At 43.4% G+C, this 22,019-nt stretch overlaps 1 protein-coding gene across 7 annotated transcripts in view; it reads right to left on the minus strand.

Annotated features, from left to right (window-relative positions):
* Positions 1–22,019, minus strand: part of PTK2 (protein tyrosine kinase 2) — a 358,217-nt gene that overhangs the window by 126,161 nt on the left and 210,037 nt on the right. For all 7 annotated transcript variants that reach the window (XM_053243262.1, XM_053243261.1, XM_053243260.1 and 4 more), the window contains 2 exons: positions 19,605–19,667; positions 9,242–9,296 (listed from right to left, as the gene is read on the minus strand). In XM_053243262.1, coding sequence (XP_053099237.1) covers positions 9,242–9,296; positions 19,605–19,667 — 118 coding nt within the window. The remainder of the gene's footprint in view (positions 1–9,241; positions 9,297–19,604; positions 19,668–22,019) is intronic.

The raw sequence follows: 22,019 nt of genomic DNA on the forward strand, positions 1-22,019 counted from the left end.
GAGTCTCAGGAAACAGGTATTACCTGTTTATTACAGGTATGGTATGGGCATAAGAACCTAAGAACAGGCCAAAGGCCTACCCAGTCCAGCATCCTGTTTCACACAGTGCCCCACCAGATGCCTCTGAGAAGCCCACAGGCAAGAGCTGAGGGCATGCCCTCTAGCCTGCTGTTCCTTCCCTGAAACTGGTATATAGAGGCATTTTGCTGCTGTGGCTAGAGACGGCCTATAGCCACCAGACATAAGATGCATGCCAGAAGCAGGACTCAACTATTCACAGGGAATATAAGCAAGTGCTACCCATTTAGAATATGGTTCCAGTAAAAAGAAGGTATAAAAAGACTATGTAAACCAACAATCAGGGTCACTATTTTCCATATGTGCCTCTAAAGCTTCTTTAGTTTTTTATGATTTTCAGTTTTAATTTGAAACTATCGATTGTGGTTTTTAACCTGACTTCTTTAAAACTTTATTACTTTTATTATATCTGTGTCTATCTTATTGTTGTGAGCTGCCCCGAGCAGTAGTGCACTGGAGGGGGTGGGGTATAAATATTTTAAAGAAATAAATAATAAATAAAGGTGTCCTGTGGAATTTGGTCACCATTCACTACCTTGAGCATTTGATCCTACTGTCTTAAGTAAGACAAAGCATGCTATCTACTGTTTGTATGCAACTGCAGTGATCTTCTTTTCTTGGACCCAATAAGATTATTAATAAATTTATCTGTTTATAATTTAAATTTTGGATCTGCCAGTTTTCCTTGTGGGTCAAATGGAAAAACAGATCTGGAGGACCTATTTAGTCTCACTATTCCTCTACTGTGATAGTGGCTATGCCTCAGTAGAAGAGAGTGAAATCATTTTCCTTCATTTTAAATCCAACAAAAGTCTGTACAGATTACAAGTGCTTCAAGGAGCCAGAGATATGAAAATGAGATAGTCTTATCTTGTAGAGATGTGTGAACCAAATCAGCATCAAAAAGATTCGACTCGAATATGGCTGATTTGAGGGTTTAGGAACATAAGAACAGCCCTGCTGGATCAGGCACAAGGCCCATCTAGCCCAGCTTCCTGTTTCACACAGTGGCCCACCAGATGCTGCCAGAAGCCACAGGCAGGAGTTGAGAGCATGCCCTCTCTCCTGCTGTTACTCCCCTGCAACTGGTACTCAGAGGCATCCTGCCTTTGAGGCTGGAGGTGGCCCACAGCCTTCCGACTAGTAGCCATTGATAGACCTCTCCTCCATGAAGTTATCCAAACCCTTCTAAAAGCCATCCAGGTTGTCGGCCGTCACCACATCTTGTGGCAGAGAATTCCACAAGTGGATTATGCGTTGTGTGAAAAAGTACTTCGGTTTGTTGGTCCTAGATTTCCCAGCAATCAATTTTATGGGATGACACCCTGGTTCTAGTGTGATGGGAGAGGGAGAAGAATTTCTCTCTATCCACTTTCTCTACACCATGCATGATTTTATAGACCTCTACCATGTCTCCCCGCAGTCGACTTTTTTCTAAAATGAAAAGTCCCAGGTGTTGTAGTCTTGCCTCATAAGAAAGGTGCTCTAGGCCCCTGATCATCTTGGTTGTCCTCGTCCGCACCTTTTCCAGTTCTACAGTGTCCTTTTTTAGATGTGGTGACCAGAATTGTACGCAGTACTCCAAGTGTGGTTGCACCATAGTTTTGTATAAGGGCATTCTAATATCAGCTGTTTCATTTTCAATCCCCTTCCTAATGATCCCTAGCATGGAACTGGCCTTTTTCACAGCTGCCGCACACTGAATCGACACTTTCAACGAGCTGTCCACCACAACCCCAAGATCCCTCTCCTGGTCAGTCACTGACAGCTCAGATCCCATCAGCGTATACTTGAAGTTGGGGTTCTTCGTCCCAATGTGCATCACTTTACACTTGCCAACACTGAACCGCATTTGCCACTTTGTCGCCCACTCACCCAGTTTGGAGAGATCCCTTTGTCACCCACTCCCCCAGTTTGGAGAGATCCCTTTGGAGCTCCTCACAATCCGTTTTGGATTTCACTGCCCAAAAGAGTTTGGTATCATCTGCAAATGTGGCCATCTTGCTGCTTACTCCTGCTTCTAGATAATTTATGAATAAATTAAAAAACACCGGACCCAGTACAGATCCCTGGGGGACCCCACTTCTTACTTCCCTCCATTGTGAAAACTCTCCATTTATACCTACAGCCACCGGCCATTCCTGTGAGGAAGAAGAGGTATGCGGAGGTGCATTCTAACCACTCCTCTGCAAGGAGCAGAGACATCGATAGTTCAGAGTGGGCAGTGGTGCAGAGGTGGCGATCAGACTGCCATCCCTCCCCGCAGCCAGCCTTTTGCACTTACTAAACTTTGTGCAGGGCTAAGCCTCCTTTGAATGGCCTCTGTACAGGCGTGGGGAGGCCATTCAATGAGACAGCCCGGTGTTCTTTTAGCTAGAACACTGGTGTTTTTGTGCAAAAACACCGCCTCTGTGTGCCTTTTCTTCCTCACAGGAGTGGCTGCCGGTCTCAAGGGGATGGTGGCAGGCTGGGTCACTGCTGCAGGCTCTGCAATGAAGAAAGGTAATTAATTTCAAGGCACCCTGGTGCTGTTTAGTTGGAAAGTGCTTGAGGTTCTCCTCACCCCCTCCCCCAACAACACAGGTCAAATAGATTCAGATTCTATTAGAAAAATCAAGTCCAAATCCAACTGACCTGGTTTCAAACAGGCTAGATTTGTGGTTGATTCAAAACAGCTGGTTTTGATTCAGCCAGGAGACTAATCACAATTATCAATTCGTACATGTCCCTATTATCTTGATATTACAACTTTCATGAACAAGAAAATCACTCTTGATTCTCATCCTAGCTGTCTGCTTCCTTACTGCTAAAGTGCAATAGATTAATTTTATAATAAACCCAGAAGCAAATAAATGTTTCCATACATTACAAAAGCATACTAACACCAGTTTTTGATGCAACCTAATGGGACATGTCTACACAAAGGTTGTGAAAGAGAAACTTAAGTATGTAGTACACCGCTCTTGGCTCCTTGGAGGAAGAGCGGGATATAAATGTAATCATCATCATCATCATCACCACCTAAGCCTGGCAATTTTATTTTCTAATCTAATCTTCCATTTAGGTGAAGTACTACTTTCTTTTTTTACAGGTCCACTGATCTTATATCCGAGCTCTTGAGCAGCAATAACAACACAAGAGCTCGGATATAAGATCAGTGGACCTGTAAAAAAAGAAAATAGTACATCACCTAAATGGAAGATTAGATTAGAAAATAAAATTGTCAGGCTTAGATCAGATGCTAGTAAACTGAAAGATATGAAAGACAAGAAGCTGAAGTATGAAAACACCAAACAGTATCTGATCCAAAAATACCACCTAGATTCAAGGAAAATTAGAGAAATCCTGGAAATAATAAAGCAGCAAATAACAGCAGTGTCAAAGAAGATTAGCAGATATGAAGCCAGAATTACACAACACAGGCAGAATCTCCAATGGCAGTCAAATCAGAGACGTTTCTACCAAAGCATAGAAGGAGAAACTGCAAGAAACCTAGAAACACCAAATAAAGAAGAATCAGTGCAATTCTGGGGGAAATTATGGGACAATCCAATAGATTATAATAAAAAAGCAGCCTGGATGAAAGAGGTCAAAAAATGTAACCAACAAATGCAAGATCTAATAATAACACCAGAATTAATAAGTGAAAGAGCAAAGAAAATTAAAAATTGGATTGCACAAGGTGATGATGAACTACATGGCTTTTGGCTTAAACACCTAACAAGCCTCCATAAACAACTATCAAAACAGTTCAATCACATTTTGCAAGGAGGTGATATTGAACAATGGCTAACAACTGGGAAAACTCATCTCATAATGAAAGACCTGGTACAGTTCCAGGTAATTATAGACCAATCACCTGCCTGCCAACCATGTTCAAATTATTAACTGGAATAATTTTTTTTATTATTTTACATTTATATCCCGCTCTTCCTCCAAGGAGCCCAGAGCAGTGTACTACATACTTAAGTTTCTCCTCACAACAATCCTGTGAAGTAGGTTAGGCTGAGAGAGAAGTGACTGGCCCAGAATCACCCAGCAAGTCTCATGGCAGAATGGGGATTTGAACTCGGGTCTCCCCGGTCCTAGTCCAGCACTCTAACCACTACACCATGCTGGCTCTCTCTCTCTAATAGCAGATGAAGTAATGCAACACTTATTAACTAACAAACAGCTTCCAGTTGAACAGAAAGGAAATTGTCCGAACACCAGAGGCACAAAAGACTGATTGACAAAATGATTTTAGAAAATTGCAAGAGAAGAAAAACAAATCTAAGTGTTGCATGGATTGACTACAAGAAAGCCTTTGACTCATTGCCTCACACATGGATACTAAAATGTTTAGAAACAACTGGTGTCAGCAAAAACATTCTGTAATTTATTTAAAAAGCAATAAGCATGTGGAGTACACAGTTAACAATCAATGGTGAGACACTTGGACAGGTTAGCATTAGAAGAGGTATTTTCAAAGGGGACTCACTATACCCTCTGTTGTTTGTAATCGCCACTTTCACAAATACTAAACAGAACAGGCCTCGGATACCAAACATCTAAAACATCAAGTCAAATAAACCATCTGCTGTACATGGACGATCTGAAGTTGTATGAAAAGTCCCAGTCAGAAATCGAATCACTGCTTAAACACTGCCCACACATTCAGTAGCGATATAGCAATGGAGTTGGGACTAGACAAGTGTGCGGCATTAATAATGAACAGAGGGAAAATAACAAAAACAGAAGGAATAGAACTGCCCAATGGAAGCAACATCAAGAACCTGGAAGAGAAAGAACATTACAAATAATTGGGCTTTCTCCAGGCTGATAGCATTGTACACACTGAAGTTAAAAGAAAAATGGGAAGTGAATACATCAGGAGAGTTAGAAAAATCCTCAAGTCCAAATTCAATGGCGGGAACACCATACAAGCCATAAACACCTGGGCTATACCTGTTATCAGATACACTGCAGGAATAATAGACTGGACCCATGCAGAGCTAGAGACGCTAGATCGTAAGACCAGGAAAATCATGATCATCAATCATGCTCTACACCCCCGCAGTGATGTAGATAGGCTATACCTCCCTCACAGCTCAGGTGGAAGAGGAATGCTGCAAGTCCATCAAACCGTAGAGGAGGAGAAAAGAGGCCTTGAAGAATATATCAAGGATAGTGAAGAAGATGCACTGAAAATGGTCAATAGCGAAAAACTATTCAACATCAATGGAACAAAGCAGGCCTACAAGAAAGAACAAGTCAAGAACCGAGCAGAAAAATGGAAAAAGAAGCCCCTGCATGGTCAATATTTGCACAATAGAAGTGGAAAATCAGACATCACCAAGACCTGGCAATGGCTTAAGAATGGCAACTTGAAGAAAGAAACAGAGCGTTTAATACTGGCTGCACAAGAATAGGCACTAAGAACAAATGCAATAAGAGCAAAAGTAGAAAAGTCAACAACAAACAGCAAGTGCCGCCTTTGTAAAGAAGCAGATGAAACAGTGGACCACCTAATCAGCTGTTGTCAAAAGATTGCACAGACTGACTATAAACAAAGGCATGACAAGGTAGCAGGGGTGGTACACTGGAACATCTGCAAAAAATACAAGCTACCTGTAGCCAAAAATTGGTGGGACCATAAAATTGAAAAAGTTGAAGAAAATGAAGATGTAAAAATATTATGGGACTTCCGACTACAAACAGACAAACATCTGCCACACAATACACCAGATATAACTGTAGTCAAGAAGAAAGAAAAACAAGTCAAAATAATCAACATAACAATACCAACATAGCAATACCAGCAATACCAGCAGAATAGAAAAAGAAGAAATAGAAAAAATAACAAAATACAAAGATCTACGAATTGGAATGGAAAGGCTGTGGCAGAAAAAGACCAAAATAATCCCAGTGGTAATTGGCTCCCTAGGTGCAATTCCTAAACAACTTGAAGTGCACCTCAGCACCATAGGGGCCACAGAAATCACCATCATCCAATTACAAAAAGCAACTTTACTGGGAACAGCCTATATTCTGTGACGATATCTATAATAACAGCAACAACATTGATAATAAAATCCAGCCATCCCAGGTCCTTGGGAAGGACTCAATGTTGGTATAAACAAACCAGTCAATAACAGCTGTCTGACTGTGTAAACAACAACAACATCTTCATCTCAGGCACCCTGATAGCACACCTAGGCCTCTCAATCTGACCAGCAGCAGATCAAGCCAGGATCTGCATAGACAGGCAAAGAGCAAACAACAAATTGTGGAAAGGCTGTGGCATGAAGTCCTGAGAATCTTTTTATTATTTTCTGCACTTCCAGTTTTCTACTCAATTACAACACAACACAACAAATATTTATATACCACTTTTCAACTAAAGCTTCCAAAGCGGTTTGCACATATATAAATAAGTAAAATGACTCCCTGTCCCCAAAGGGCTGACAATCTGAAGAAAAGAAAAGAAAAGAAAAGAAAAGAAAAGAAAAGAAAAGAAAAGAAAAGAAAAGGCAACATAAGACAGACACCAGCAACAGCCACTGGAGGGATGCTGTGCTGGGGATGGATAAGGCCAGTTGCTCTCCGCCTGCTAAATCAGGAGAATCATCACATTTAAAAGGTATCTCTTCGCTCAGTTATCAGCATTGCTGAAAGCCATTTCTCTAATACAAGCTGCCTCATACTGAGTCAAACCACTGAGTCCATCCAGTCTTGTATGGTCTACTCCAAGGTCTCCAGTAAAAATCTCCCCAGTACTACTGCCCAACTTCTTTTAACTGGCAATACTATGGATCAAAAATGGGAATTCATAAATGCAGTGAATGTGCTTTGTCACTGAACTATGGGCCCTGTTTTGATTTGGTGTCTGACAAATCAGGTATTGGTGCCTATTGGCATTGCTACTGCCTGTGATATCCCTGAAGAATCTGAAAGCAAGAACACGTAAAAACAAGTTGCTCACCTTTAACTTTTGATCCTTTGGTGCATAGGCATCATTCCCAATATTGGGCTCTGCGCCTGCACAGCAGCCACCGTGAAAATACTTTTTCAGCTCCATGAGGTGCCTATAGCCCTGCTCATCACATGCAGAGCACACTTGGTCTTCTTGGGAGGCAAGGTGCCTCTTGTTCCTGGACAGATGACATGAAGATGAAACTTCTTCAGGACAGTAAAAAAACACACACACACAAACAGGTAAGGAGAATCCAACAAGCAGGGAGAATGGATGGGTGTTGTGAATGATGCCTATCCACCAAAGGATCAAATGTTACAAGTGAGCAACCTGCTTATCCTTGTGGTGACTGGGCATCATTCCCAACATTGGGCGAGTAGCTAGCTCCCTAAGAATAGGAGGTGGGGACTTTAAATAACTTTCTTTAGAACAGAACACCAAGCATCTCCAACAGAGATAGAACCTCTGCAAAACTGGTTTGCAAAGTGTCCCTGTTGTTGGACGTGATGAGCCAATCATCTAGAAACAGGAAAATGGAAATTCCGAGTCCTCAGATATGTAATTACTATGATCATACATTTCGTGAAAACACTAGTTGCAATTGAGAGAACAAAATGGAAGAGCAGCATACTGGGAGATTTGACCCCTATTGTAAAACTTACATAATTCCGATGGTGAGGACGAATGGAATATGAATACGATGAATGGAGATGTGAAAGTAGGCATCCTTTAAGTCAAGAGTGGCGAACCACTCTTCCTCAGAGAGGAGCAGAAGAAGCTGGTGCAATGTGAGCTTCCTGAGCTTTCTTGCAAGAATGAAGTTGTTCAAGGAACTGAAGTGCTGGCATGCAGGCAATGTAATTGGACACTTTACCGCAAAGAAAGGAAGACAGTATATTTGGTGGCCCACTGCATCCAGTCCCACCCCCGCATTGTCACAGGGGTAGAGTGATGTCTACCATACTTTGATGACAGGGCACAGTCCACTACCAAAGAATTTGGAGGTGGGTGTTTAAACAAAAATTGGCAATTTTCATCCTGAACATGGTAGAAATTCTCCAGCCTGCAAGATGAGGAGGTAACAGAGGATGGGGCCTCCCAATCCGCCTTTGCAGAGCTGACAAGGACCAAGGCCATTGGAGTGATGACAGTAGAAGTTGGCATAAAATCATATACAGGGTCACTAACAGTCTTGACAGGTCCTAGTATTTTTGTCATCTCTGAGACATGGAATCTGTACTACTTTGTTTCGTCCAAAGGGGAGTCTGGTGGATTATTGGGTACAGAATAATCTGAGGAAGTGCCCAAAGGAATCTCAGTAACTGTAGAATAAATGTCAGAATCAGAAAGTATAATCCTCATCAGGAATAGGCTTCTCAGGCACAATCGGGTGTACAGGAGGAGTCACAGGTCCCATAGGGCACACAGGTGAGCAGGTTCTTGTGGTGGGGATGGTAGAGGAGCAGGGAGTACTGTTAGATAGGCAAGACTGGCGGAGCAGGTAAAGCTGAATAGGCAAAGCCGGTGGAGGCGGAGGAGAAGGAACTGCCGGACATTTGAAAGAGTCCGAGGGGTGATCTTGAAGAAGTTAGGGAAACTAACCGAGTCAAGATAACCAAAGGAACAGTGAAGAAAAACCAAGTAACAATCTGTAATTCTCTTTCCTAGGAACCGAGGATGCAGAGCAAATCCAAGGGAAGCGCACAGCATGGCGGATGGAAAGGAACAAAGAAAAGAGGTACCTTGCCTCCCAAGAAGACCAAGTGTGCTCTGTGTGTAATGGGTGGCACTACAGGTGCCTCACAGAGCTGAAAAATCCTTTCATGGTGGCTGCTGCGCAGGCGCAAAGCTCAATGTTGGGAATAATGCCTAGCCACCACAAGGATCATCTGGTTTGTATAAACTAAGTGACTCACTGAAAACAGCAAACTGATAGGATAGCGATAGGAGAGTAATGTTTGTTGGTTATTCCCATTTGGGTCTCCCTAAGAAATATTCCTCTAACTCTGAATAGCTTTATTACCTCTGGGTCTTAAAGCCCTGAATGGCCATCTGTTTATTGGAACCCTGCATTATGTATTTTTTGCTTTTCTCACTTGGTACAGTATCATATGAACCTATCAAATATTTATACATTCGGAAGTGGTTGAGAATGATGTGATGGATACATCCAATAATTTCTAACATCTGAGTGAGCAACATGATTACCTTTACTGAATCCAGCAAACTCTTCGGGAAAAATCTTTTTAAACCAACATCTTTCCTGAAACAAACAAGACAAACCAGTAATGTTTATGAGAAATTTCATGCACCTTATTCATGTAAAATAAATCACAACAAAATCATGAGAATAAAACAGTTGCATACAAAATATAAATTTATATAACATCAAGTCAATGGGAAATACATAAAATTCTTTCTAGAAAGCTTAATGGCACAGCGGGGAAGTAGCTTGCCTAGGGAGCAAGAGGTTGCTGGTTTGAATCCCACTGGTATGTTTCCCAGACTATGGGACTATGTTTCCCAGACTATGGGAAACACCTATATCGGGCAGCAGTGATATAGGAAGGTGCTGAAAGGCATCATCTCATACTGTGTGGGAGATGGCAATGGTAAACCCCTCCCGTATTCGACAAAAGAAAGCCACATGGCTCTGTGGGTGCCAGGAGTCGACACCGACTCAACGGCACAACTTCACCTTTACCACTAGTCCAATGTGTTGATTTCTTAATGTGAGAAATAATCTGTGTGGTCTTATATTATTATTATTTCTTGTTTACACAGTCAGACAGGTGTTATTGACTGGTTTGTTTTATCCAGACATCGAGTCCTTCCCAAGGACCTGAGATGGCTGAATTTTATTGTCAATGTTGCTGTTATAGATATTGTCGCAGAATATAGGCTGTTCCCAGCAAAGCTGCTTTTTGTAATTGGCTAATGGTGATTTCTGTGGCCCCTAAGGTGTTGAGGTGCTATTATTATTATTATTATTTCTTGTTTACACAGTCAGACAGGTGTTATTGACTGGTTTGTTTTATCCAGACATCGAGTCCTTCCCAAGGACCTGGGATGCCAGAATTTTATTGTCAATTGTTATAGATACCGCCCCAAACTCACGTGTCTGGGCAGTTTACAATAAACAAACAGAAAGCTAAAACATTAGTTAAAATAAATGATGACCAAAAATACCCTTAAAACAGTAGTTAAAACAAAATAAATGACATAGTAAAAGTTAAAACATTACAACAATTTACAATTTAAAAACAACGTTTTAAAACAATGCTAAAACTGTTAAAACAATATTTAATTAAAAGCCTGGGTGAATAGGTGCATCTTTAAAATTGTTTTAAAAGTTGTCCGAGATGGGGAGGCTCTTATTTCAGCAGGGAGCACGTTCCAAAGCTCTGGGGCAGCAGCAGAGAAGGCCCATCCCCGAGTAGCCACCAAACGAGTTGGTGGCAACTGCAGATGAACCTCGTGATCTCAAAGGGCGGTGGGGTTCATAACGAAGAAGACATTCTCTTAAATACCCAGGGCCAAAGCCTTTTAGGGCTTTATAGGTTATAAACAGCACCTTGTATTTTGCCTGGAAATGTTATCGGCAGCCAGTGTAGATCTTTCAATACAGGAGTAATATGGTCTCTCCAAGATGACCCAGAGACCAACTTGGCTGCTGCATTCTGAATCAGCTGTAGTTTCCGGACTATACACAAGGGCAGCCCCACATAGAGCGTGTTACAGTAATCCAGTCTGGAGGTTACCAGCATATGTACCACTGTTCTGAGGTCGTTTATCTCAAGAAATGGACTCAGCTGCAGTATCAGCCAAAGCTGATAGAAGGCACTTCTGGGCACTGCCTCAACCTGGGACACCAGGGAGAGACTCTGATCCAGAACCACCCCCAGACTGCATACCTGTTCATTCTGGGGAAGTGTGACCCCATCCAGAACAGGGAGATCAATCTCATCTCCAGAGTTTCGACCTCACACAATGAGTACATCTGTCTTATCTGGATCCAGCCTCAGTTTGTTATCCCTCATCCAGCCCATTACCTCATCCAGACAGGCATTTAGGGAGGTTGTGCCCCCTCCCGATGATGTTGACATGGGGAAGTAGATTTGGGTGTCATCAGCATAGTGATAGCACTCTGCACCAAATCTCCTGATGATCTCTCCCAGCGGTTTAATACGGAGCCCTGAGGGACACCATACAAAAGTTCAGATTTTGTAGAACAGTCTCCAAGGGACACCATCTGCAACCTGCCCAAGATAGGAGCGGAACCACCGCAAAGCAGTGCCTCCCGCTCCCAAACCCTTCAGAAGCTCCAGAAGGATACTATGGGCGATAGTATAGAAAGCCGCCGAGAAGTCCAAAAGGACCAACAGAGTCACACTTCCTCTGCCAACTCCCAACTGGAGATCATCCATCAGGCCGACCAAGGCAGTCTCCACCCCATAGCCAGCCCGAAAGCCAGTTTGAAATGGGTCAAGATAATCAGTTTCCTCCAAGACTGCCTGGAGCTGGGAGGCCACCACCCTCTCAATTACCTTGCTCAGCCATGGAAGGTTGGAAACAGGCCTGTAGTTGCTCAACTCTGAGGGATCCAAGATAGGCTTCTCCAAAAGTGGTCTAATAATTTCCTCCTTAAGACAAGGAGGCATCCTGCCTTCCCTCAGAGGCGCATATATAATCTGCGCTCTATGTAGTAATCTGTCGGATTCGAGTCAAGTCTTTCTCCACTTGCGCTCGAGTCGTCTACCTCAACACTTCAGCCCCTGTAGTTCTTCCTAAAATCAAGGGGCCAATTTTGAAGCAGGTCGTAGAGGACGCTTAGGAGCGATCATGTCTATTGGCCCGGTGAGTTTGCTGTTCCAGTCTTCCACCAGGGCATCGACAGGATTGTCGGCAGAGCCAACACTAAATCCCTCCAAGGCTTCTTGAAATCCTATTGGATCGAATAACCTTCTCGGGCAGATCATCCTAATAGGTCCCTCACCCCTGTGAAGGTGGGAAGTGACTGCAAGTCCAACCTTAACCAGATGGTGCTCCATCCATGACAATGAGGAAATTGGAGTCCCCACCCACGGAACACCACCCTAATCAGAGTGAAAGACCAAATCAAGCATGTGACCTGCAATGTGCATCGGTCCCAAGACTGCTTGGGATAGACCCATAGCTGTCATGGCCGCTATGAACTCCTGAGCCACCCCGGACAATTTGGTCCCGAAATGAACACTGAAGTCCCCCAGTACCACAAGCCTGGCGGACTCCAACACCAAGACCAAGTCCATCAGCTCAGTTAGGGACTCCATCGAGCAGCTGGGCGATCAGTATACCAACGGAAGACCCAGTCTATCCCTGGTCCCCAAACTTAAGTACACACTTTCGATATGGTCCAACACCTCAACAGGGATCCTGGTCAGGGAGAAATTGTTCTTATAGACCACAGCCACTCCACCTCCTTGCCCACGGTCCCTCGCCCACTCCTCAACAGAGTAACCTGGAGGGAGAAGCTGGGACCAGACCGGGTCACCAGCCTCCCTCAACCAGGTCTCTGTAATACATACCAGGTCAGCGCCTTCATCAAGAATCAAATCATGGATGGTTTCTGATTTGTTCTGGACTGACCTGGCATTACAGAGGAGCAAGGTGAGGTTCCAAGGATGGTCTGCACTGCTCCCCAAGGTCAAAGAGCTGGCAGGACAGCCGGAAGGGGAAACAGCTATTAGATTTCCAAGACCACTTCCCTTGCAATGGCCTGCTGACCTGCCAACCTTGCTTCTTCTGTTCCTCACCACCACCGGAATTGCCACCCTACAGTCAGTGGACACGCCCCGTCTCCCCATCTCCAGGTAAGCCCAGACACATTCCAAAACAATCACACCCAGGACTAATTAAAACAGAAGCCCCACTATTAAATCCCCCCCCATACAAATACTTGGGCCAGGAGACCTGGCCCTCATTCTCGCTGTCCCCTGAAGTGGCTCCACCAAAGGGGCAACTCCCTTTGGTGTCACCCCTTGAGTGGTGACCCCACCGGTAGCAGGCCCACCACCACTGGCAGCACCCTGAATAGCCCTGAGCAGCAAGCTCCAGCATCTGGAGTCCAGAAAACTGCCAAGTCAGCCACTATGGGCCCCAGTCCTGCAAAGCCTCACCACAGTCCAGCAGCCTGTCCTGGGGGGGCAGAAGCAGTCGCAGTCAGGCAGGCACCCAGTCTCTCACCCTGGGTGCTCCATCCTGGGGGCAGATGTTCCTCTCCCTCTCCTCTCCTGCAGGCTTCTGGGGGGCTGAAGCCACTGGCAGCACCCTAAATAGCCCTGAGCTGCAAGCTCCGGCAGCTGGAGTCCAGGAAACTGCCAAGTCACTCCCTGTGGGCCCCAGTCCTGCAGAGCCTCACCACAATCCAGCAGCCTGTCCTGGGGGGCAGAAAGTAAGCAGGGAGGGGCAAAAGCAGACAGGCAGGCACCCAGTCCCTCACCCTGGGGATTGCCTGGGGGCAGATGTTCCTCCTCCTCTCCTGCAGGCTTACATCATTCATTCATTCATTCATTCATTCATTCATATATACACACACACACACACACACACACACACATATACACACACTAGAGTTGTTTGATTCCTTTTCAGACTAACAATCCACCTAGCCCAGTACTGTCAACCACACATTGCCCCTTTGCTCTCCACTTTCTTCTTATCTGACTACCCAATTTCAGCTCAACTTGCTAATTTATAACAATTGTTCACATCAAATTTTATTCTACAATTTATTTTAAAAGATAGAGATTTGACCACTATGCTGCTTCTCTTTCCAATTAGATTATAAACATCAAGATCAGACCCCAAGGCTGAAGACAGAAGAATGTGACTTTTGCTTTAATTTTTCAACCTCAAAATGTTTCCCTCTGGCTCACATTTTTCTGGCTAGCTTACACAGAACATCATCATATGCTTTGTTAAAGATAAGAATATTCAGGGCTGAGTGCATGGAAGGAGGGAGGAAATCCTGCCGTCATTTTTATGCTATAGGACCCTAACAGTTTCTGTCCCATAACCTGTGCAAATACAATACCATATGCTCACTTGGTATTTGCTAATGTTCAGAGTTTCTAAGAGGCATGGACATTTTGATTGTTTTTGTAAGGATTGTTTTTGAAGTTGTAGTAGTAAGGACAGGGATAGTGGAAGCAAGCCCACTGCTGGGGCTGGAAGAGAGAAGGAGCAGATGCTTGCAGCAGAAACTAAAGTATCGCACTGCAGGCAAGTTGGTAGAGTTGCCCAAGTGAACTCTATTTGCTTCTAGAAGATTTCGGACAATATCCTAAAAACTTGCTTCTAAAACTTTGACCTTTCAAGGCTGAGATTCTTTTGGATCCATGCACTTGGGATACTAGCCCCAGAAGGCCCCAACCTCAAAGTCAGCACATGACATGTTTGCAGCAGCCAGTCTTATATTGCTGAACACTCCATCATGGGCGTTCTACAACTGTTACTGCAGCTGCTGCACATCTCTCTCTCTCTCCCTCTCTCTCTCCCCTGCCCTCCTGTGGATTTTCTTCTTTGTCCACTAAAAACTTGCCCTGCCCTGCCCTGCCCAAGCAAAAAACCTGAGATAGTGCCTGTGGCTAAAGCAATGCGGCAACATTCCTTAGGATGTAGTAAGAGGTGTTTCAGGTCAGATGTGAGATACAGAATGAGACATGATGAGAGCAGGAAATTCTGCAGAATAAGGGACAGAAATGGTAGCATGGACTTCTGATTACCTCAGAGAGTTCCTGCGTGTGTGTGTGTGTGTGTATGTACACACACACATACACGTGTGCAAGAGACTGAATGTGGACTAGCTTGTTTTCTTCTTCAAAGTCTAACCCCTAGCTGTTGTTCTTTCAGAGTTTGACATGGAATGTTGCATGACACTCTTCTCCCCCTCCCAAGCCCTACCATCAAGTGAGCAACTTATCGGTAGCCAGTGTAGTTCTTTCAATACAGGAGTAAGACGGTCTCTCTAAGATGACTTATTTAGCTTACTCTCCAGTGGATTCCAAAACCAGGGAGGAGGAGGACTCTTTCCCTTATTTCCATGTCCTTCACTCATGAGAAGGGGCCCTGTCCTCTTGCCTAACTACCTGTTCTGACAGGTTACCCCAACCACTGATGAGTAAAAAATCACCACCAATGCTGTATGACTCACTTCCAAAGAAGAGCAGAAAGGTGCACTAATAAAGATGTCAAATGCACACAGCCAGCTCATTTGCATTGGATTTTAGCCCCTGCACCCCGCCCCCCCCATTTTTAATACAGATGCAACTGGAAAAGTAACTCTCCAACGTGTATAAAAAGGTTAAGATTAAAGGCAGCAGAACACTCTCTTACAGCAGTAAGCACTAGAGTGCCTGAAGTAATGCTAAACTGGGAAAGAACGTGATAAAACTTTCATAAATGTTAAGTCCTTTGATGTATTTCTTCTCAGATACAAATTGCATGCAGTTTTTCTTCCTATGCAGGATTAGATAAATCCGACAATCTACATGACATGCAAAAGCACTCTGACACATAACTTTGAATTTTTAAAAAATGAAAGTAACTTACATTACTGTCACCTTAATGTTATTACAATGCATGGCTGTCATGCCTTGGTATGAACAATATTTTACAACGTTATGTTGTAACAGCTTTCGCATGCAGATCAACCTTTTACACCCTTCATGCCCTGCAAGGTGGCTTCTTCCTTGGAGATAGCTGGCTGGTTAATAGGATTCTAGAGTAGGACTGGGCCTTTGAGAGGCTACCTCAATACACATCACCAAAGAAATACACCAGAGCCCTTTTCAAGAAAGCATATCAGTATGGAATATAATTTGCTTTGGCAAAGAGTTGGTGCAGGTACATAGTACAAAGGTTTCTAAGGTGAAGCATTTATTGTGGCAAAAATATATCTAATTAAATCTCTCACACAGACAAAAAAAAACCCAGCATAACAATAACGTGTTAACAGGTGGCAAGAATGCAAGGAAAAATACTCTAGGAAATCACAAGCACAAGGAGAGGAGAGCTGGTCTTGTGGTAGCAAGCGTGACTTGTCCCCTTAGCTAAGCAGGGTCTGCCCAATTAGAAGTGGGAGCACTGTAAGATATTCCCCTCAGGGGATGAAGCCGCTTGGGGAAGAGCAGAATGTTTCAAGTTTCTTCCCTGGCTTCTCCAAGATAGCGCTGAGAGAGATTCTTGCAAGCAACCTTGGAGAAGCCACTGCTAGTCTGCGAAGACAATACTGAGCTAGGTAGACCAATGGTCTGACTCAGTATATGGCAGCTTCCTATGTTCCTAAGGTACAAGCAAATAATCTGTCTGTGCAAATTCCTGGATTATACATACAATTAAAACATTTCATAGGATGTGAATTTACTCTTGTTCAACAAATGGGTCACGTTCAGACAATCCAACACATTATGGATTGTAAACGCAGGAGGATTGAGTGCTGAGTCCTCCTCCTGCTTCCTATTTCTCCTCTTTTAGGTGTGGAGCGGTGATATAAACATCCTGGTTAGTTAAACCACATCCAAAACTGAAAGCTGTGTTTACAAACATTCCTTTCTTGCAGCTGAGAATGGAAGGCGGAAATTCATGGACTTGGCAGATATTCCTATTGTGTTCATGATCCAACAAACCATGGGTAATCTAAACTTGCCCTAATACAACTGCCCATCATCCACAGAGACAACTAACTGAATGGCAAGGAGTTATACTAATGTTCTTCAGTAAGTTTTAATTGGAGAACCATCAACTCTTCATGCAAAATGAGGAAACAGACAAAAATGCTATGAAGAGGTTAACTGCTGGAGGGATGTAAATATAAGCATAGAAATAGTTACATAATTTCTAGAGATATTATAATTGTTATTTAATAGCAATAGCAATAGCACTTACATTTATATACCGCTTTATAGCCAGAGCTCTCTAAGCGGTTTACAATGATTTAGCATATTGCCCCCAACATTCTGGGTACTCATTTTACCGACCTCGGAAGGATGGAAGGCTGAGTCAACCTTGAGCCCCTGGTCAGGATTGAACTTGTAACCTTCTGGTTACAGGGCGGCAGTTTTACCACTGCGCCACCAGGGGCTCTTTAAAAATAAAAGAGCTCGCCTTCCAGATTCGTAGGGCTAGATCTAAAGGTGTCTTTTCTCACTTGGCTTTAGGGATGTGCACGAAACCAGGCGGGCGTGGTTCGAAGGCAGTGAGGTCGGATTTTACGAGGGGGGAGGGTACACTTATCCCTCCCTCCGCTTTCCCCCTGCTGGTGCTTGATTGTTGTAAAGTCCTTTGGGGCAGCAGCATACTTCCCTGCCGCCCCGTCCCCTCTTCGGCTGGAAGTACCTGGAGAGCGAGCGTTCGCCAGGCGCCTGCGCACAAACATCATGCTTGCTCGTGCTCACATTGAGCAGGCTCGCACATGCGCCAGGTACTTCCGGCTCCTTCCGGCCAAAAAGGGGACAGGGCGGCAGGGAGGTACGCTGGTGCCCCAAAGGACTTTAGAAAAACAGAGCACCGGCAAGGGAAAAGTGGAGGGAGGGGCAAGTGCACCCTCCCCCACCCTTAAAGTCCAACAGCCTCTACTTTGAACCTCCCAGTGTTCAACCGCCGGTAAAAGGGCCTCCGAACAGGTTCATGCAGATCCCTACTTGGATGTTTTACACCTCAAGATAGATTGTTTTGTGAAAAAAGTGAAACTAAACCCAAATTTGTTCTACTTCTACAACAGCCAACAGCCTATGGAAGCATGAAAATTATCTGTTACAACACTATGGGACTTATTCTACAAGCATTTGAAAATGTTTTTTTTTTTAAACCAGTAGCTATCTCCCTTCTAGTTCTTTGAATCCAGCCCATAATGTATGCTTGTATCACAAACCTTTCCTGACTGCAAGGTTTCTACCATGAACTGCCCGATTCCACAATTTAAAAAAACAAAAAAAAAAAACTGGGGGGGACACAAAGGTGCTATACCAAGTCCTTATAAAAGATAGTTAAGAGCAAGCATTAGAACTCATTGTGATCCTCAGTACTTAAATGTCTATTTCAAAGTGAGTTTCTTCAGAGAAATTCTGTGAACACAAACAGACAGAGGCTAAGGAGAAGTTAACTGCTGTAAAGATATAAATGGAAGAATTGAAACAGTTACAATACAGGGTATTACACAGCAGGAAACACTGAAGCCATGCCGAACAGTGCAACCCTTAAAGTGTTGTGAAGGGGTTTTTTCCATTTGTACAGCACTTCAATATGGTTTGCAAATTTCACCATCTTTGTTTTCAGAGTGCTTCCTGCAAATCTCTCTGTGTCTCGATGACATCATGCAGACAGGAGGCTGAATGTTAACTTTGGTTCTACACCCTCTTGTACATTTCTACTTTCCATAAGGGTTTAAGCAGTGAGGCATGCTAATTTCCTAGAACATGTGCTGACACACTGATCCACCAAAGCAAATGAAAGCAAAAGTAACCTTTAATGGATTGTAGCAACGTCTCCTCTGAAATAGGATGCAAAACTAATAAAACTCTTTGGTAATTTGGCTAGAAGCCACCATTTCAGGCTGAATTCAAACATAACACCATACCATGGGTAAGCGTACCTTAGGTCAGCATTTTTACTGTCCAAATGTGGGATTTCTTCCTAACCAGAGTTCTGCCAATGTCTTGAAACCTCAATATGAACCTTCGGTTTCAAGTTGGTTAGGTTGCTGCAACTGTGGTCTTTCAAATTCTGCATCTGCTGTAACCTGGAGTTCGTGCTGAAGCTCCTCCCGTGACCATAGAGAACAGAGCTCAGAGCACCTCAGAAATGCATCAGCTCTAGAAAGTTCATGTCTCTCGGAGCAAATGATCCGCCTTCTGTTGCCTAGCAATTCATCACCTCACCCTTCCCTTCGTGGCCTGGCAACAGGCATACCACATCCCTAGATTTTGCTCATATCTGAATTGTCACAGTTTGCCTAAGTCAATATTCTGGCTTTTAACAATAAATTACTCAAACCTGAAGCAATGTTGGGCAATTTGTTTTTTCCTAACTGCATGGTAACTCAGTACAGGCAGAAGGGAAGCAAAAAGGAAAACAAAGCCACAGATTGTAAATTTCCAGGAGCTGGTAAGTAATTAAACAAATCAGTGTAATTTAGTCCTGTGACTGATTAGTCTAATCACAAATAGAAAATCAATTTTATATAAAGTGCTGCTAAATCTGTAGGACTAGCCCAGCTGATCCCAAAAGCATTAACAGAATGCAGATGACTGAAAACACCATCTCCCGGCATATCAGCAGGTTTAAAATATGAACATTCCAGTTTACCTTGGTCAAGTAAGAGCTGATGAGCCCTTGCCTTCTCAATAAGTTGAGAAGTCTAAAATTGATTAGGTTTTACAATTTCCCATTTTATCTTAATTAAACCAATAACAGCAGTCTTCATATCATGACCTCCCTGCGAAGAGTGCCAGCAGTGCAGCTTCTAATCGAACTTATCTTCATTTCCCAAGCAAAAGACAACATAGGCCTGCAGCTGAAATTGTATACTCACTCCAATACTTCATAGTTTGACTTCTTTTCTAGTGCATTGCCTCTCATCTCCCAGTACGATCGCCTAAAATCAACAAAGAAAAGTTTGAACAATTACTTGTCTGCAAAAGCCCAGAAGGAAAGCATGAGCGCACTGCTAAGAATTATTATCTCAGCAATTTGACCAATAGAACCCTCTGAGGTTTGTCTAATTATGCAAGAACTGAATTGCCATAATGCTACTAAATCATGAGATAGATTCAAAGTATCTCATTAAAAATACTTCTCATATCCCAAACATTCCAGGAAGAAGAAAGCCCTGCTAAGTGAGCAAAGAGGCGCTTTTCAAAGTGGTCATGCTCTTCATATTAAGTAGGGGGAGAGCAACTGGCTCCATTCACCCTAACACAACACCCCTCCAGTGGTTGCTGCTACCTTGTGTTCTTTTTAGACTGGGGACAGGGAACAATATTCTCATTATTCTTTTTCTATGTAAATCACTTTGAGAACTTGTTGAAAATCTGTATATAAATAATAGTTGTGCTTTAGTTTTCAAGGGCACAGGAACCTTACAACTCTGCGGAGATTACATTTTGTGGCATGAAGGCCAGGGTAAACCTAAGGAATGCTTTGGATAGTTCCTATTTGTGACTGTTTATTTACTTACCCCAATTTAAAAAAAAACAATAAAATAAACAAAGTGGCTTACAAACAATAAAAACGTAAGACAAATAATCTTACACAAAATTACAACATTTGAAAGCACAGCAGCAGTAAAATCTTAGAAATAGTAACCAGGAGATGCCTGTTGGAATAAAACAGTATTCACTGCCTAGTGGAAAGATAGCAGTGATGGCGCCAGGCGAATTTCTCTAGGAAGGCTGTTCTACAACTCAGTGGACTAACTCTTCAGGCTACCAAAAATATATCCAGTGGTGGTGGATCCAGAAGAGAAACTTTGAGGGGGATCATACTGCTCAGGCAGGCTCATATGGTTGGGGAGATAATTCTTGAGATGCTCCAGTCTCAGCATTGGGGCTTTCAAAAGTTGAGCAGCACCTTATGATAAAGGACTGAGATAATGTGACCTGATCAGACGCCTTCAGTCAAATTCTGGCAGTAGAATTTATACAATTTTAAATCCCTGAACAGCCTTCAAAGACAGTCTTGTGTGTAGCACTTACCTGTAATTGACAAGATACTAGTGACTGACTGGCCGAGTGTCAGGCTTCTGGGCAGCTATGAAAGGACTTTTGCTATTATGGTGTAAAACAATGGAATGTCCTCTGCAGGCAGGCTTGAGAACAGAAACTTGACTAGTTTGGGGTGGTGGGTGAGAACCTAGCTATTCCATCAACCATTCAATATGGAAATTTCAATTGAGAGTGGGATATTTTAATTGGGGCTTGGCATTAAGTGTGCTTGCTTTTAGGTATTTAAACAGTTTTCTATATACAACTTCACACTGACCTGAGTGGTGCTTGTAGTGGAAAGGAGACTAATGCATGGTTTTAGCTAAACCAAACAGTCCCCCACCTCTGGCAACTGCACCACCCACATGATACCACAGGCATGTTGGTAGAGAACTCTGTTGGCAAGTTCTGCCACTGACTAAATGAACCCCAGCTGCTGTGTAGAGAGAGAGCTTCAGTTTGGTTTCTGCCCTGTCAAGCTTTCCTGTTGACTCCACCCCCACCTGAGCCTGCCAGCAGGCCTTTACCACTACCTGGCAGGAAAGGCCTTGATCATATGAGATCTCACTCAAATCTTGGTTGGAGTCTTGTAAGGCATTTTGATATACTTCTGCAGGTCACAGACAGTTTAAAGCTGAGATTTGTAAGAGGCCAGACTCCCGTTTTTCTGCCTACAGTGGCAAACCTCTTTCCTGGACTCCTCCCCTGCCAGGGACCAGCTATCATCAGTCTTGGCTGTCAACAATATTCTGAATCATGGTCTCCCACTCAGAAGTACTGCTCAAGATTTGCTTTTCTCCCCCTATTACTCAGTTGCTCGATTTCCCACTAATTTCTTATTGATTGTTAATTTGCAAGTGAAAGAAGATAGAATAACCAGAGCAACTGTCTCAACTAGAAGACACTGAACGGTGAAAATATGCTTAGAGAATTAACAGTGCACTGTATTAACTATCTAAATAAGAAAAAAAGAAAAAAATTTCTATCTGTGAAATCCAAATACTACAAAATGTATTTAACCCCAGCTGGACTGGACTGGGGTTAAACTGGAATCCACTATGGGACCCTCACTTTAGGGAAGACCCTGAAGTCTTCCTAATCTTGTATTGCTCAGCATACAGCTGAAGAGGAAAGGTCTAAGAGTAGGTAGTTGGCAGATGGAAGCAAAGAATCCTTGCCAGGAAACCTGCCTTGCCCACGACATGGCAACAAGGGTGTCCATGTTAAGGTAGAAATATGCTACA

This window comes from Hemicordylus capensis, chromosome 4, assembly GCF_027244095.1.
Source record: "Hemicordylus capensis ecotype Gifberg chromosome 4, rHemCap1.1.pri, whole genome shotgun sequence".
Classification (NCBI taxonomy): Eukaryota; Metazoa; Chordata; class Lepidosauria; order Squamata; family Cordylidae; genus Hemicordylus; species Hemicordylus capensis.